At 30.7% G+C, this 18,117-nt stretch overlaps 3 protein-coding genes across 6 annotated transcripts; 1 reads left to right on the forward strand and 2 right to left on the reverse strand.

Moving 5' to 3' along the window:
* Positions 1–1,994: 1,994 nt before the first annotated feature.
* LOC124922571 (late embryogenesis abundant protein 46) lies at positions 1,995–2,297 on the reverse strand. Its single transcript, XM_047463295.1, has one exon. The coding sequence runs from the start codon at positions 2,265–2,267 to the stop codon at positions 2,010–2,012; it is 258 nt and encodes an 85-aa protein (XP_047319251.1). The 5' UTR covers positions 2,268–2,297; the 3' UTR covers positions 1,995–2,009.
* A 10,530-nt stretch (positions 2,298–12,827) lies between these two features.
* Positions 12,828–15,039, forward strand: LOC124921101 (probable protein phosphatase 2C 25). Of its 3 annotated transcripts, XM_047461712.1 has the most exons (6): positions 12,828–13,013; positions 13,208–13,264; positions 13,463–13,795; positions 13,877–14,241; positions 14,313–14,549; positions 14,616–15,039. In XM_047461712.1, exons 3-6 carry the CDS (start codon positions 13,489–13,491, stop codon positions 14,871–14,873), a joined length of 1,167 nt encoding a protein of 388 aa, XP_047317668.1. In that variant the 5' UTR covers positions 12,828–13,013; positions 13,208–13,264; positions 13,463–13,488; the 3' UTR covers positions 14,874–15,039. The 3 variants fall into 3 exon arrangements, with proteins under 3 accessions (XP_047317668.1, XP_047317667.1, XP_047317669.1); XM_047461711.1 differs by having other exon boundaries at positions 13,208–13,795; XM_047461713.1 differs by lacking the exon at positions 13,208–13,264 and having other exon boundaries at positions 12,913–13,013.
* LOC124921102 (actin-like) lies at positions 14,962–17,039 on the reverse strand. 2 transcript variants are annotated; one of them, XM_047461714.1, is made up of 5 exons: positions 16,959–17,039; positions 16,447–16,521; positions 15,980–16,373; positions 15,292–15,905; positions 14,962–15,224 (listed from the first exon to the last, which is right to left on the reverse strand). In XM_047461714.1, exons 2-5 carry the CDS (start codon positions 16,504–16,506, stop codon positions 15,159–15,161), a joined length of 1,134 nt encoding a protein of 377 aa, XP_047317670.1. In that variant the 5' UTR covers positions 16,507–16,521; positions 16,959–17,039; the 3' UTR covers positions 14,962–15,158. The 2 variants fall into 2 exon arrangements, with proteins under 2 accessions (XP_047317670.1, XP_047317671.1); XM_047461715.1 differs by having other exon boundaries at positions 16,447–16,509; positions 16,959–17,038.
* Between the last annotated feature and the right edge of the window lie 1,078 nt (positions 17,040–18,117).

Below are 18,117 nucleotides of genomic sequence, written 5' to 3' on the forward strand. Positions count from 1 at the left end.
ATCGCGTTAGGGGAATATAATGTTTGTCTCTAAGTATAACTGTTCATGAGGAACCTACTTCATCATCCGGATAATCCACAAAAGCCTCTCGACTTGATAAAATGTGTAGTTGTTCTTCAATGGACCCAACCTTGCCTTTCATTCATCTTTTTACTTCCTCAAGCGTTTGAGTGATTGTTGTCATGGACACACTCAGGGATTCGTCATCTGATTGATGTCTCGTTTCGACCATCGTAAGGAACGACAGCTCTGATATCAATAATAAGTTTAAGAAGGGAGGTGAGAAGAGAATCCAAGCTACTTGCTAGAACGGACAACAAATGTCGATCAGAGGTTTAGGAATTAGGTGAGAGATAAGAAAGAGAAGTTATGCTCTTAGTCATTTCTTAATTCAACAGTGATGAATCCAGCGAATTTGTGAGGTGGGCAAAAAGACGGGGCCAAAATGTAAAGAAAAGAAATACAATGGTAATTATAAAAAAATAAATTGTAGATGAGATGGTTCCAATGGCTCTACGTAGTATCACGTCCTCCAACGTCTGATGAGGTACATTATGTAACAAAATGAAGATGGGTTAAAATTTGGAAGTCAGCCGAATTCTCCTCCTTCGGACGATCTAGAGGAGTTCTCTATTCCTAGATTACCACCGATCAGATTCACTTATAGTGTTCTCGAGAAGGCTACGAATAACTTCAAGACTCAAATCAGATCGGGTGAGTTCGGTTATGTTTTTAAATGTGTCCTACCTAATAAAACACAAGAAGAATTTCTGTGTCCTACCTAATAAAACACAAGAAGAATTTCTGCACGGAGATCGCCTAAAATCAACTAAAAGTTTAGAGTGTTAGTTAGAGCTTAGAGTAGGAAATAAAAGTTTAGAGTGTTGAGTTAGAGCTTAGAATAGGAGATGGGGAATTGAAGATATCTTCAAAATGTTGATTAAAAATTTATATATTTAATATTTGAAAAATAACCTGAATTAAAAAAATAAATTAATAATTACACAGTTGTCAAAAATTAACACCATTAATAATTTTTGTTTCGATAAATTAATAAATCTGACTTTATTTAAAATCACATAAAATTAACATTTCTCCCAATAACAAATTAACTAATTATTATTTTTTTCCTTCACATAATTGAATTTGAAATAAAGAAAATTATGTTCCAAGTTATAATTAAAAGGAGTTTCTGAGTATTACAAGATCAGTTTGTTCTTGATGTAAATGTAAGTAATAAAATGAAATTTACAATTAAGAAGATAAATAAGACATTGAAAAATAAAAACTGGATGAGATACAAAGTGGACAGTTGCTTAGCATTATCATAAAAACAAACACACACCTATCTACTGAAGAAGGAAAGATCAGATCAGATACAACAAATCCTAGTTAATTCTGTGAAGGATTGGGGATACTAGGTGGCACAATCCTAAGGCTTTGATTGTTTTCCACGTCTCTTGATCTCTCTCCTCCTCCTCCCGCCTGCATCATCGTATTCGACGGCGCCGATAAAAGTTGTTTCCTCGTTCTGCTGTCTTCAATAAGCGGCGGAGAAGACGTTGGAAACAGAAACTGAAGCAGAATCAAGAACACGACAAGGGTTGTCATGATCCTGCACCAACTCATGATAAACTTCATCGAAATGAAATTATGATAAGAGAGAAGAAATCAAAACCCAACTAATATTATAAATAGAAAGGTTAATTGGTTACAAGAACCGGCAGTTTAATTAACTGATAATTAATCATGTGCAGTTTGTCGTATCCTGACTTTCTTTCCCATCTTAATCTTATTCAACGATCTTCTAACCAATTAATCTGACTAATCATGTGATTAACCACGTGAAATCAACATGTGATGTGACATATATTCATTCTTTATCATGCAACTTGTTAATTCTGAACATATGTTTTATTTCGAAATCATAACTAAACACAACCGTTCAAGTTTACATACACAACATAGAACAGTAATTTATTATTATACATAAAGATTGCAAATTTGGTCTATATACCACCGGTACCAGCTCCTCCAGTACGGGTGTTATGGCCCAGACCGACCCTAGTGGTTCCAGCCGGGTGAGTCCCTCCAGTCCCAGTTGGTAGGTGAGCAGTTCCGGCGGTGGTTCCAGTGCCGGCGCCGGCAGCAGCATGCTCATATTTAGCCCTCTCCCTTTCCTCCAGCTTGCGCAACTCTGCTTCGGCTACACGCTCTTCTTTCTTCCTAGCAGCCATGTCCTTCTCCATTGGATCACGTGACTGCATCTTCTCCACCTATAATTACATAAATTCATTGTTAATTACATGATGACTACATAAGTGACCGATTAACCATTTAACCTGTTCTTGAGCGGTGGCTTTGGTCTTCTCGAGACCGGCCTTGGCCGATGAGGTGACGTTAGTTGCTGCGTCCTTCATTGACTGCATCTTTTCGATCTGCTAAAATGTTCTTCTTCAAAGATGGGTTTTTTCAATCGAATGCTAGTTATATCAGATATGTGTTGTTATGGAAGTAGAACGGATATGTACGCACAGTTTAAATAAGAGAGATATGATATTGTATATTGGACACGTCGATTTGAGAAAGGACAGCGCTGGCACTCAATTACACGTGTCTGTCATAGACACAATTAATTTGGATGATGGGCATGCAAACTTAGTGTCGGTGAAGACACGCGTTGTAAGATGTTATTATTTTATTTTATCTTGTTGGGAGAAGTACCGGGTTCATGGTGCTCATCCATTATTGGAATTTGCTAGTTAGGGAATTATGAATTGTTTTCTAAAAATATTTCAAAGTTCAAATTTAAACACACCTATAAAATTGTAATTTTGATAAACTAGATGAAGCAGTTTATGTTTAAAGGTCGGTGGCACGATTTGAAGTTGTAGCTATCTCCGATAAAGAACGGAAAAGAAAGAGCGATTGAATTAGACTTGATTTAATTAAAACTATTACGTCAGACTCTTTAAACGTCGGCTTGAAATCGAGGGTGTCTCGTGCTTGGACCTAATCATAACGTTTTTCTTTTGGTATGACTTTAATTCTCTAGAAAGATGTGGTGCTATTGAACAAACTTAAAAGAACATTTATATGACCCCACTATGAATGATACATGAATTCGAATCCCAACAAATATATTTAATAATGATCTATTTAGTCAGGCTGATCATGATTTTGAAGAGTTTATTGAGATCGATGAGAATACGGAGACCAGTTAGGTTAGAATGATGGTGCTTCAATCAAATTCACATATTCGTTATCATGAATTCGTATGGGTTGATAATGGAACGAATGTGTATAAGGTGATAGTATGGTCTAAACATTCTATTGACCGTGTCTCCATAATAAAAAACAAACACATTGAATCTATTTGTGAAGAAAGTATCACTTGAATAATGAAACTGAAAAAAGTATCACTCGAATAATGAAACTATCACCCGAAGACTGAAAAGCAGAAATATAGCAACCGTAATGCATGTAGAACAATAACATAAACTGGATGAGATACAAAGTAGGTGGATCGAATTTAAGATGTTCTTAGTGAAGAGGCTCGTTCGTTTGACAATAGATATAGAGGCAAGATAGAGATTTGTGAAATTGGACATAAGATTTTGAGATCAAATTTAATGTTTCTCAATGTTATATAAAAAAAAAAAAAAATTCATATATATTATATTATATGGAGAGAATAATATATTCTAAAAAGATAATATAATATAATATAATATAATATATAGAAAATGATTCTTTTCTAATTATGAATTCTAAAAGGTTATATATTTATATTGTAAATGAGTCGTAAAAAGTGGTGAGACTAAAATCTAAAACATCTAAAAGAGGGTTATAATTTGTAATTATAACTCTATTGAAACGATTCTCCGAAAGCAGGACGTAGGACATTGTTAGTCCGAATTTGGGTAAAACTTTTGTGTCGTTATTCTGTTTATTCTTTACTTTTACGTTATTGTTATATTTCCGTTTTTCATTCTTCGGGTGATAGTTTTCATAACACCTTTATCCAGTTTGTTTATTCCGTTTGAGGGTGTTGTGAAAACTATCACCCGAAAAATAAAAATCGAAAATATAGCAATCGTAATGGATGTAGAACAATAACGTAAAAACAAAAAAATAAACATAATAACGACACAAGAATTTTACCCAGGTTCAGACCAACAATATCCTACGTACTGCTTTTGGAGAATCATTTCAATAAAGTTATAATTACAAATTCTATCTTTATGTATTTTCTAGATTTTAGTTTCACCGCCCTAACATTTTATTTTATATTATATTATATAATATAATATATATATATATATATATATTCTTTTTTTAATATATATATATATATATATATATATGAGTTTTTTCCTTCTTTTGTATGAGGCAATTGGGCTTCAAAACTTATGCCCAATTCCACAGTACAAACATAACATCAGCATTCTCATCAGTACTGTTGTTATTGTTTTGTGCTATTTCAGTTTTAGATAAATCTATTATTCGTCGTAAATGATTTGAAAACTGATTTGTTACGTGACTTCTAAGAAATTCCGTGGTTTTGCTGCTGATGTAAACCCAACAACAATCTCTTTATTAGGATTCTTGGAACTTCTGGCTAGACTATTGATGTCCTGGAAAAGATCAACTTGAATTTAATGAACTCATTTTGAAGTGATGGTATTTAGCACCAAAATACATTAGGTTAAGAGTTTAAGTGCACTGATTCTTCTCAATTTTGGCTTATTTAGAGATTTCTTTAGTAAATGCCTTTCAAATCAGACTAGTACTTCTGTTGTCAAGTAAGATTGGCAATTGTAAGAATTACTTTTCTTGTTTTCTTTAAAATTGTTATATAAAGCATATTTATTAGACTTGTAATATTCTTTACCATTTCAATCTAAAATACATTTTAAAGTGTTCATCTTATCATCTTCATTTTCTCAGCAATATAGTCAATCAGTTCTTTGTCTGGTGGTTGAAATGAAATAAAACTGCATAAATAGTCAGACTGCCATCAATTTCTTGACATCTTCCCTAACTTTGCATCATCAAAAAAACTTTTCATTTATAAGGATCTAGGTGGGGCAGATTAAGAACTGTTAGAATTATCCTAATTAGATCATAATTTAATGTGTGAGAAATTAAAATCTTGAATGCTGCGGAAGCGTACCTTAATTAATCGCATGAATTGTGAATCTTCTCTTTCCTTAAACTTTGCATGGATTAAATGAATCTTTCCTTAAACTTTCCTTATATGGAATGGTTCTTCCATTTGATGAGTAAGTCAATAGGTTTCTCTCTCTGTTGATGGGGACGCAAAGGAGAATTGACGTTACTTCAAATGGGGACCATTACCGTTACATATAACCAACAATAAGTTAGTTATTATAGTTTGACAATTTCTAATTTAGCCCCTTCATAAAATTAGAAATGTCACTTAGGTATCCTCACTTTATTTTCATGACAAATACACCCATAAGCCATAAACTTAATTTCACATTAGATCACATTATTTTGGCTTATATTAAATATGACACATGCACAATTATTTATTATACAAGTGACCCTAAAATTTCCAACAATCTCCCACTGGGTCACGTATGTACAAAAATAAATGTATCAACCATAATGCGCCTAAAGTTTTATGTCATCTTAATCATATGTTGTATAAACAATTTTATCAATTAATTATATCAATATAGGACCAAAGAGCTCGTCGTTGTATTTAAGCACAACTAGACCCAACAATGATCACATAAATCAATACAATTAATTGACAAATCATATCATGAATGTGAGGAATGAAAATTTCATGCAAGGTGATCTTTTCATGTCAATTTTCAACTGGTCCTACTTAACTTTAGTGAGATCATACTTTAAACATAATTATACAAAGTGTAAGGAACTGAATAATACTTAAATTCTGATCAGAATAAAAAACTTTATAAATATCTATAAAATAATTAAACTGGAAGATGTCAAAATTACAAACTCCCACTGAAGTTAGAGATCGTTGATCTCTACAACACTCTACGAGCAATATCCTCATGAAAGACATTAGATGATAAACTTATTGCCATGAGGTTCATAACCATAGAGTTTGTACATATATATTTTATAGAAATCTATCCACTTTGTATTATTTATTTCATAAAATAAACTTGATGTCAAAATCACTTAATTTGATGCCTAGTAACATGTCATAAATTTCGCTGCAATAGTGGATGACGCCATAAGTGTTTGTTTGACACTTCTTCAAGAAACGACAAAACCAACTAGCGAAAAATATTATCCGAAGTAGATTCATACTATTTTGGCATCCCGTAATATCGGAGTCAGAATACTCAATGATCTCAAGACTTTCCGACTTTCTATATGTGAGCATTTAATTCTTCGTTCTTTTCAAATATCTCGTAAGTATTGGCTACTTAATGTCAAGCAAAATTTGTGACAAACAAAATGTCACCCATAGTAAAACCATAAATAGACGTTTACTCCCACTGAACATGTGATACACAAATAATCAATTAAATTCACCTCAAAACCAAAAGAGAGAATTATTATTTTGTAAAATTTGTGGTATCACTAACGAGATGCTTCTTTAAGTCTATAGATGAATTTCTTTAATTTGCAAACCATATTAATTTGGTCTCTCGACACAAAGTATTTTCATTGCACCAAATTGTTTTTCAATGTCTCTATTGAAAAACCCCTTAACATCTACTATGGTGAAGCTCCATATCAAAATATGTAACGGGTACCATAAATTGTTCTTAAAGAGTAATTTAATTAAATTGGATTGTCATAAAGACACTTGATTTTGAGGTTGTTGAGTTTGTACTTAATGAGTTTGATCATATTGTCTTGTTATTCTTGATTTTTGAACATTATCCTCAATATCAATAAAATCCTTATAAATGTCAAAAAAACACTTGAGATATAAAACAAGTATTCGACAATAGGAATTATTGATCTAAATCATTTTTAAAGACACAATCTTTTCTCCCCTCAAACTCAATATCCTCAAAAAAATATTGCAGTCTCGTCTAAAAAAAAAAACTATCTTTAACTTGACATAATAAAAAATTATAGCCCTTAATCACTTAGAATATTTAATAAAATAGTTGCTCACATTTATAAACTTAAGTAACAATTAAATTCAAATAATGATTTATCCCATCTCAAAATACTTAATGCAACATTAATATCAAGTCTTTGGACAGTAATATTAATTGCTAATAGTATTTTGGTGTAATGATCAAATATTAATAGTAAGACATGTCAAATAATCAATCTATCTTTGGATGGATTAATTATTCACATAAATAAGACTTTATAATTATTACATATTTATCATCACAAGTATTAATGCAATTCTGTCAATTAATTATCAGCCTTTGGGCCAAATAATATAATCACATGAATTACACAATACTACCATTCAAAATTGTCTTGAATTAATTTCAACAAACATGGTCACTTTGGTGATTATTTGTATCAATCAATACAATCCAAATAATGAACAATAATATCATTAATTTAAATTTAAATGTTATATTATTGTATATAACTCAAATCAATAATATATAATTTTCCAAGAAACATATAATTTATTTTATTATAAAAAATAAAATTATACTATAGGCCAAATCTTACTTGATTTTGAAATTTGTAATGTCTCATATTAATTAAATTAAATTAAATAATAAATCTTCAAGATTTATTTGACCAAATTTCAAATATTAGCCTAAATCCAATTATTAATTAATTTATTAATAATCATTAACCTTAATCTTTTAATCCTAAAATAAAGGATATAATTAAAATTTTATTATATATTGATTTATATATATATATACTTAACCTTAAACATTATTCCTTAATTCTCTTCTCATTTATAATATATATTATATATTATTTAATCCCTTAACAACAAATATCAACCGTCAATTTAAAACACGGTCAATTTAAAACAGAGAATTTCTCCCTTTAACCCCTTTAACGAGAAAATCTAAACCGTTTAACAAGAAAATCTAAACACGGTCAATTTAAAACAGAGAATTTCTCCCTTTAACAAGAAAATCTAAACCAATATCAACCGTCAATTTAAAACGGATAATTCCTCCTTTAACGAGAAAATCTAAACTTTAAAACAGAGAATTTCTCCCTTTAACGATAAAATCTAAACAAGAATCTAATTATCCATAAATCTAGTAAACCTTATTAAATAATATCATAAATCTTTATATTCTGTAATCAGTAATTAGTTATTCCATATTATTGGAAAAATCAATATATCCATATATTCCGAAATCATTGAAAAGAGAAAATTCAAAATATTCCTTAATTTATTAACATATATATTCGATTATCAAAATCAATATATTTATTAATCCAAAAAAAAAAAAAAACATATTTTTAAATAATCTATAAATAAATTCATGCATATATATATATATTCTTGAAATATACATAAATCTAGGAATCTATCTTAATGATAATTGTTTGACCTTAATCTATCGTCAAGTCAATCTTAATGATATGTATAACTGTTACTCTTTAAATAATGTAAAATCTTTATATTATCTTACTTTGATAACATGTTTTTAAATAATTTATAAATAATTCAAGCATATATATATATATATATATATAAAAATTTATAAATAATTCAAGCATATATATATATATATAATCCGAATAACATACATGCGTTGAAATTATCTATCCCTGAAACTAGGGATCTTATCTTAATAATATAATAACTAATCAAAATAGATAATTATAATATATCTTAAATCTATCGTCAATCTTAATTAATCTTAATTGATATATAATCGTTCCTCTTTAACAAGACTTAACAAGAGAATCTTAAATATCCATATATATAGGAACTTAACCGATATAATCTAAATATCCATATATAGGAACTTAACCGATGAGAGAATCTTAATATTCATAAATCTATGATAAATTTTTATACCAAATTTATTTCAAATTATCACAAATTAATGTATATATATATATATATATATATATATATATATATATTCCTAATAACATGCTTTAAATATGAATTACATGCATATAAATTGCATGCATATATATTTACACCGATATAATTTTCTCACATAATTAAATTAGGATGGCTCTGATACCAATTGTTAGAATTATCCTAATTAGATCATAATTTAATGTGTGAGAAATTAAAATCTTGAATGCTGCGGAAGCGTACCTTAATTAATCGCATGAATTGTGAATCTTCTCTTTCCTTAAACTTTGCATGGATTAAATGAATCTTTCCTTAAACTTTCCTTATATGGAATGGTTCTTCCATTTGATGAGTAAGTCAATAGGTTTCTCTCTCTGTTGATGGGGACGCAAAGGAGAATTGACGTTACTTCAAATGGGGACCATTACCGTTACATATAACCAACAATAAGTTAGTTATTATAGTTTGACAATTTCTAATTTAGCCCCTTCATAAAATTAGAAATGTCACTTAGGTATCCTCACTTTATTTTCATGACAAATACACCCATAAGCCATAAACTTAATTTCACATTAGATCACATTATTTTGGCTTATATTAAATATGACACATGCACAATTATTTATTATACAAGTGACCCTAAAATTTCCAACAAGAACAAGTCAAGCAAAAAAAAATCCCCCTTGAAGAGCTGATTTCACAATAAGTAATGGCTAAGGAGGAGGAAGCTTGATGGAGGACCAGGAAACTTCACAACAAATGATGAATAGAAATGAGAACTTTACTGATAGCAGAAAGGGATCCATTTATCTTTGAGAGCTTTGCACATGTTTAATCTTCTTGTAATCAGGATAAATATGGGAGTCAATTAATAAAAGATGTTTTTTCTTACATAATCTCTATTTTACTTATTTGTTTCTGAATAATGGTTGATTGTTCAGATCCCACATGCAGGATCTATTTGCATTTCCAGATTTTGAGGGACTGTGTTGCAGCAGTTTAAATTGCTCTTTAAATCCATAATTTTGTGAAAATAAAATTTCAGTATTTTCTCAGTTTTCTATTACAAGTAAGAATGTGACTGGTTAGCTTTTATTTGGTAAGTATCATGTGTCCCATTCAAAAAGTGCTTGGAGGTTGACTGTTGAAGATGACAATTTAGTTATCTCATATTAGTAGTAAGTAGTAACTGGAGAAATTCTAGAAATGGGAAAAATTAAAGCAATTTTATCATCTATAATAAGATGATCCCAAAGGAAAAAGCATGGGAAAAAAACAATACATGATATATGATCTGGTGATCATGTCTTCATGTTTGTGGATCATAATGGTCAAGATTTATAGTCTCCCACTTTTTTGTTATGTTCTTCTTATGACTTTATCCACTTTTCCTACAATTCTCATGATTCGTACACACACCTTAAACTGTTGCACTTTTTGACCATCATATTTATTTACAATTTCTTCTTCTTGAAATTCTGTGCACGATAATCCAACATCATCATAGCGTTCTTAGTTGGAATCAAACATGAAACCTCCACCCCTTATGTTATTTGAAAACCGCAACCTTAAGTCGATTCGTCAATGGTGGGTATTGGGGACAAATTATTCAACTGATAGGATCAATTGCACATTCGCACCATGATGTAAATTATGACACAATTTTGAGAGTTGGATTTCTATTAATTTTTCAAATAAAGCAGTCATTATTTTGTTTTATTTTTTACTAGTTGTGGTCTTAGGTGGGTTTCAGACTGAAGTTGATGGATGGATGATGAAAAGTCAACCGATTTTGGAGCAAGTAGCATTTAAGAAGGATTTAATAATACAGGTCAGGTCAACTGAAGTTTACATTTAACTTAAATTGTGTCACATGCTGCTTGTGCCAATGTCAACCGAAATCTTTACTTTTCGAAATGAAAATTCAGAGAAAAAAAATACACCCTTTTCATTTCTAATATTTCAATGGTCTGATCAAATCAAGTAAACAATATAAATCACTCTAAAAATAATAATATTTTAATTATACCCACCCACCACTGCCGGCCTGGCCTTGGGGCTGCCCCCATCCCCAAAATAAAAAAAAAAATTATATATTTTCAACAGGTTATCATAATTGATCATTGGAGATTAATAATAATTCTGGACCGATGTATCCGTAAGGATTTGTTGGGCTTATCCTAGGATCGATACCCACCACGTCAAGATGGTTCGGTGTAAAGAATCGATTTAATAGAATAAAAGATCACCCGTTCTCGATAATTCACAAAATAATATATATTTATGACATTTATAAATCATTTTAGAAGATTATAAATTAATGACATTTCATGGTTAATGGACAAAGAGATAGATAGGCTGACAATATAAGTTTTATAAAATTCAGATTTTAGTATTTAGATTATATTTATAAGTTTTATAAAATAAAAAATTTATTATGGAGTGACTACTATTTAATCATTAAATTATTCAATATACAAGAATATTTTGATCATTCATTCCATAAAAATTTCAATTAACTTATTTTCAATATACATGTAGGATATTTTGATCATTCTTTCTTTAAAAATTTCAAATAACTTATTTATTTATCACACAATATAAAAAAAAAACTGACTTATAGCATATTTTTTAGCTATACAATTATTTAATTTATAATTCAAAATATTCTCATTTTATTTTTTTATAAAATTTAAATTAATTTTTAAATTAATTAATTAAAAACTCAAATAACTTATTTTTTAAATTATTTAGTTTTTTACTATAAAATTTACTTATCATACATTATTTATTTATAATCACTCAATTAATCAACAAAAAATATATTTACTTTAACTTTATAAAATTTAAATAAAAAATATATTACAGTAATTTAACAATTAAAATTTTAAATAACTTATAAATTATTTTATTAATGTTTTTTCAAAAAAAATATATCAATAACCTCAAATAACACACCATCAAACGAGCTTTATTTTTGTCATGGAGAAGTGGCAAGATTAGAACCACCTAAGTGAAAATTAAAAGAAAAAAGAAAAGTAAAATTGGATACCTTAACTTCAGAATTGGATTTCGTCCTTCATAAAGTCCAAGCCTTTTCATTAAATGGAATAAAATAATTAAGAATTCGAATCCCACTATCTATCATAATGATCTTCACAATAATTTTTCCTAAGAAAAAAAAAGTAAGTTTTTTTTACACTTATTTGTATTTGAAGTTTTTTATTTTTAAGGTTGGTTTCGTTTTTCTTCTGAATGCGACTAATCATCGCGGATTAAACATATAACCCGCAAACATACTTAACCAATTTAACTAGACAAACAAAATACGAGCTCGAACCCCTATAACTCAAGAAAGTTAGGGTATCCACAAAAAAAGTTTTAATTTAACTATTTCATTCTTATTAGTTCAAATAAATCACTAAATTGTGTTGGTTTCAATTTTTATTCAAAAATTAAATTGAATTGAGGTTTAAAATGCACCCTTTAATTTATTGTTTCAATTTAATTTGTGAATGGAGTTTCATAGTTTCTGGAAAGGATATTCGATTGATTGTTGACATATTAATATTTAATTCAAAACATTAATGTTTGTATTAAAAAAGTAGTTGTGAATTACGTCACGAAATTGACTTCTTGCATTAAAACATGAGCAAAAGAAAAGAAACAAGAAATACACTCAACAAACATGACAATATAATATATATTAAAACACAAATTCACCAAAAAAAAATAAAAAATAAAGATTCTCCTATTTAAAATAATAAACAAAAATTAAAGAATTGTTATTAAATAAAATGAAATGTGATAAGTGCATTCCTGTAATTTCAGAGTGCATAAAAAGTGATATTTACACACCTGGAGAGAATCATATAAAAAATGGGGACTCTTGCTCACACGGTTTCGTCAACCTTCGTTCTCTCCTCTCTTTCTCTCTCTAAATCTCTCTCTAAATCTCTCTCTCTCGATCGCCATTGGAGGTCCTTCTTCCGATCTTCATACGTCTGTTCTTCAAGTAAGATTTCATCTCCTCTACTTCGTTTGCATTACGTCGCTATGTATTTAGGCGTCTTCATGATAGTAGTGTATATTATATAACTTTCTTCCTTGATTGCTCTTACTTACGCCAATTCTTGTTCATTCTGAATCACTATTATCACATGATTCACATCTTTCAATGCATTGATCAATTTTGTTGTTTATCTTCAGTTCTTTAGTTCTTTAGCAAGAAATTGTCGTAGAAGAAGAAGAAGAAGAGCAAAACCTGTAAGCTGTAACTATCGTCGTCTTCTTCATAGAACTCATCATCGGTTCAGCTTATATATATATGTATTTCAATCTGCGTTGATTTTAGTTATTTTTGAGAGTGAACTTTGTAGGATATATGTTAATTGGTTTATATATACGCATATCTTGTATGGCGGTACTGTTGTGTTAGGTAATTGAGTGATTGATAATAACTAGGGTTTGGTTGAGGAGGGAAATGAGGGATGCTTTCGTGGCTAGAAAGGATAGTTTCCGCATGTTGGCGACCTGTAGGTCGATATGCTCGTATGAACAAGGATAATGATGATGGTTCTTGCGGTGGTGGAAACGATCAACTTGTTTGGTATAGAGACCTTGATAAGCATTCCTGCGGTGAATTTTCATTTGCTGTAGTTCAGGCCAATGTGGTTATTGAGGATCATAGCCAGGTTGAAACTGGCCGTGACGGAACTTTCATTGGTGTTTATGATGGACATGGCGGCCCTGAAGCATCTAGATTCGTCTCTGAGCACCTCTTTCGTCATCTAAACAGTAATCACTTCTTGTTCATCTTCTTCTTCTTGTTCTTCTTCTTCTAAATTGTTGTTTACATACATTGATTGATTGATACAGAGCTAGCCAAAGAAAACGGAAGTATAACGGAAGAGATCCTGAGTGCTGCTTTTTCAGCTACTGAAGATGGATTTCTGACTCTAGTGAGGCGAAGTTTAGGATTGAAACCATTGATTGCAGCAATTGGATCTTGTTGTCTAGTTGGAGTGATCTGGAATGGAACATTATACATTGCAAATGTAGGCGATTCACGAGCTGTAATCGGTTGTCTGAGTAAATCGAATAAAATCGTTGCTGAACAATTGACTAGTGATCACAATGCATGTATGGAGGAGGTTAGAGATGAACTAAGGTCTTCACACCCTGATGATTCGCATATTGTTGTCATGAAAAACGGGGCTTGGCGTATCAAAGGAATTATTCAGGTTTGTTTACTCAAGATCATCAAGATTGTGTAATAATAATTACAAGTTACAACCCTTTCTTTGTTAAATAGGTTTCAAGGTCAATTGGGGATGCATACTTGAAGCAGCCAGAATTCTCTATTGATTCATCGTTTCCGAGATTCCATCTAGCTGAACCGATTCGTAGGCCAGTATTATCGGCGGAGCCTTCGTTGAGCTCGAGACCTTTACAACCCAATGACAAATTCGTTATATTTGCATCTGATGGACTTTGGGAACATATGACTAATCAGGAGGCTGTTGAGATTGTGTACAAATACCCTAGAACTGTAAGTTCTTATTTTTGTTATTGTTTTCAAGTCTTATAAATTCTAACTAGAAGATTGTGATTACAGGGAATTGCAAGAAGACTTTTAACAACAGCTTTGAAAGAAGCCGGAAGGAAAAGGGAAATGAGATACGACGAACTTAAAAAGATGGAGAAAGGAGTAAGACGTCATTATCACGACGATATTACTGTCATTGTCATCTTTGTAGACCGTGAAATGAAGACCGCGACGAGGGACAACAATATGTGTGTTCCTGAATTATCCATTCGAGGTTTTATCGACACTGTTGCCCCATCTAATTTCAACTTCACCCAAACAACTTGATCATCTTCTAAGAATCTCTTATTTGGACATGTAAGGTATTTTACCTATTTGAAACTTACAATATCTTTGCAGAATTAAATAGATAGACTTACAAAATGGTTTCTTGCATTCCAATATACTTGAATTCAAATACAAACCCCAAACACCAAACCAGGATATAAGAATAGCAATACAAAAACTCGTGCGCAAAGAAAATAAAGCAAATGATAAATGCAGGACATGACATTTTTTTTTTATAATCAATACTAGTTATATAAATAAATACATATCTCTGGTTCTTCAATTCTAGAAGCACTTCCTGTGGACGATGGATGGACCTGATTCATCGTACTCTGACTTGGAAATCCACATCTGAAATATCATTGTTGATAATATTATTACTAAGCCAATTGAAAGAAAGAAAATGATTTAATATTACCTGTTGGAATGTGCTGAGTGATGCCAAAATAGAACCTCCAATCCAGACACTGTATTTCCTCTCCGGTGGCGCAACCACCTTGATCTTCATGCTACTGGGGGCTAATGCGGTTATCTCTTTGCTCATCCTATCAGCAATGCCGGGGAACATGGTTGACCCTCCGCTCAGTACGATGTTCCCGTATAAATCTTTCCTGATATCCACATCGCACTTCATTATGGAGTTATAGGTAGTCTCGTGAATACCAGCAGCTTCCATTCCGATCATGGATGGCTGGAAGAGAACTTCAGGGCAACGGAATCTCTCTGCTCCAATAGTGATGATTTGCCCATCCGGAAGCTCGTAGGTCTTCTCCACGGCTGAACTTGTCTTTGCAGTTTCTAGCTCTTGCTCATAGTCTAGGGCAATGTAGGCTAGTTTCTCTTTCACATCTCTCACTATTTCCCGCTCGGCTGTGGTCGTGAAGGAGTAGCCACGCTCGGTCAATATCTTCATGAGGGCGTCTGTTAGATCGCGCCCTGCAAGATCCAGACGGAGGATTGCGTGTGGAAGGGCGTATCCTTCGTAAATAGGAACCGTGTGGCTCACACCATCACCGGAGTCCAGCACAATACCTGAAATCAAATCAGTTTTGTCAGTTAAGAATTAAACTTGTGAATTGTTAGAGCAATATGAACTAAGTGTCTACCTGTTGTACGACCACTGGCGTAAAGAGACAAAACAGCCTGGATGGCGACATACATGGCAGGAGTGTTGAATGTCTCAAACATGATTTGAGTCATCTTTTCACGATTCGCCTTAGGGTTAAGAGGAGCTTCAGTGAGGAGAACCGGATGTTCTTCCGGTGCTACACGAAGCTCATTGTAAAAAGTGTGATGCCAAATCTTTTCCATATCATCCCAATTACTCACTATACCATGCTCAATCGGATATTTCAATGTCAAAATACCCCTTTTCGATTGAGCCTCATCACCAACATAAGCATCCTTTTGGCCCATGCCAACCATTACACCAGTATGACGAGGTCTACCCACAATACTGGGAAATACAGCCCTAGGAGCATCATCTCCAGCAAACCCTGCCTATAACTTACACAAATTATAAAAGATCTAAAAAGATCAAATCAATTCAATCCCAAATGTACACAGTTCTTACCTTGACCATCCCAGTTCCATTGTCACAAACAAGAGGCTGAATATCTTCACCGTCCGCCATTTCCTAATAAAGAAACTACATCAAATAAACTAAAACCAATTCATATTTGAAGATCTAACACCTATGACTATAAATTCAAAGTAGGTCAAAGCATTAATTAATTTATTAGATCAGCCTAAAATCTACAAAGAAATGGTGTATTATCAACAATCAGAGTAGATCCGATGAATCCGTCAATAACCGTCTTTCATCAATAGTAGTAAATCATAAATAAATCTAGCAATGTACATTACAAGACGGAAATCGGCAAAGTTGAAGTCAATAATCCAATTCACGACTATTCTCAAACTATAAAGTAACAGATCCAATACAATACTATATAGATCGATCTAATCAGTAAATCTGACCTTAAATTACACCGATTGAAAGCAGGATTGACAGATTTGAGATATATAAAACTAGTTCGAGATTACGCGATCGATCAAAGAAGAAGAAGAAGAGTAATGAATTACCTTTGATCAATCTGGTGCTTGCGGTTTCCTGTTCTTCTTTTTTCTCTCTCTCTATATTGTATAATCTGAAGTAATTTTGAGGATGGTGCCCGCCCACTTCTGTGTTTAAATATAGAAAGAAATAAAAGATTTGAAGAGATATTTTTTCTAAATATTTTTTTTTTGAAAATGAAATGCTCGTGATGGGTTGTTAGTGGGACCCATTATGCGTCATTTGAAAGATGAATTGAGCTGTGTTAGCTGCCTTTATATTTCTTTTTTATTTCACTTTTCTTCTATATTCCCTTTTTTGCTTTTTATTTAATTAATTTTAGGTTTAGTTTGATATAGGATTATTTGGATTTATATTGATGAAAGAATTGAAAGATTGATAAGACGTGAATTATTTGAATTCGATTTAATTATTAAAAGAATCCAGCATTATGTTGCTAATCAATCTTTCTTTAAATTATTTATTAAAATATTCATATATTATTAATAAAAAATACAATTAATATTTTACTAGTAAATTCTTATGAAAGTCAGATCAAATGTTTAGTTTAATTTTTTTTTAATGGGCTAATAAAAAATTATAATTTTCTTTAAAAATAATTTATATAATTATTTTGTAAAAATCTCATATCTATCTAGGCTCTAAAAAAACCGATAACCAAACTCGGCTATTTAGTTCTAATGGTTATAGTTAACCGTTTTTTCTTTATTTGGTTGATCTATTTTTCTAGCCGTTTAATCGGTATCTCGATAATAGTTTAATTATATATTTATATTTTATAAGAATTCTGTTAAAAGTTTCAAATAAATATTTATATTAGTTATTTTTGCAAATATTAGATAAGTTATAAATAATATTTAATAATTTATATATATTATTTATTTTTAAATTTTAAATTATAATATTTATAGAATTATTTTTAATAAAAAATAATTTGTATAACTATTAGTTTAAAAATAAAGACTTTTAAAATATTTTATATTGTTATAATAATATAATATATTATAACATATTCCTAAATATAAATATATTTGTGAAATATAATATAATATATTATTGTTATAACATAATATATTATAAAGGAGTAGAATTGAGGGAATTTAAAAGATACTTGATTTGTTGGAAAAAAATGTAAGAAAAATATAATAAGAGAGTAAATAAAGATTT

This window comes from Impatiens glandulifera, chromosome 1 (assembly GCF_907164915.1).
Source record: "Impatiens glandulifera chromosome 1, dImpGla2.1, whole genome shotgun sequence".
Lineage (NCBI taxonomy): Eukaryota > Viridiplantae > Streptophyta > Magnoliopsida > Ericales > Balsaminaceae > Impatiens > Impatiens glandulifera.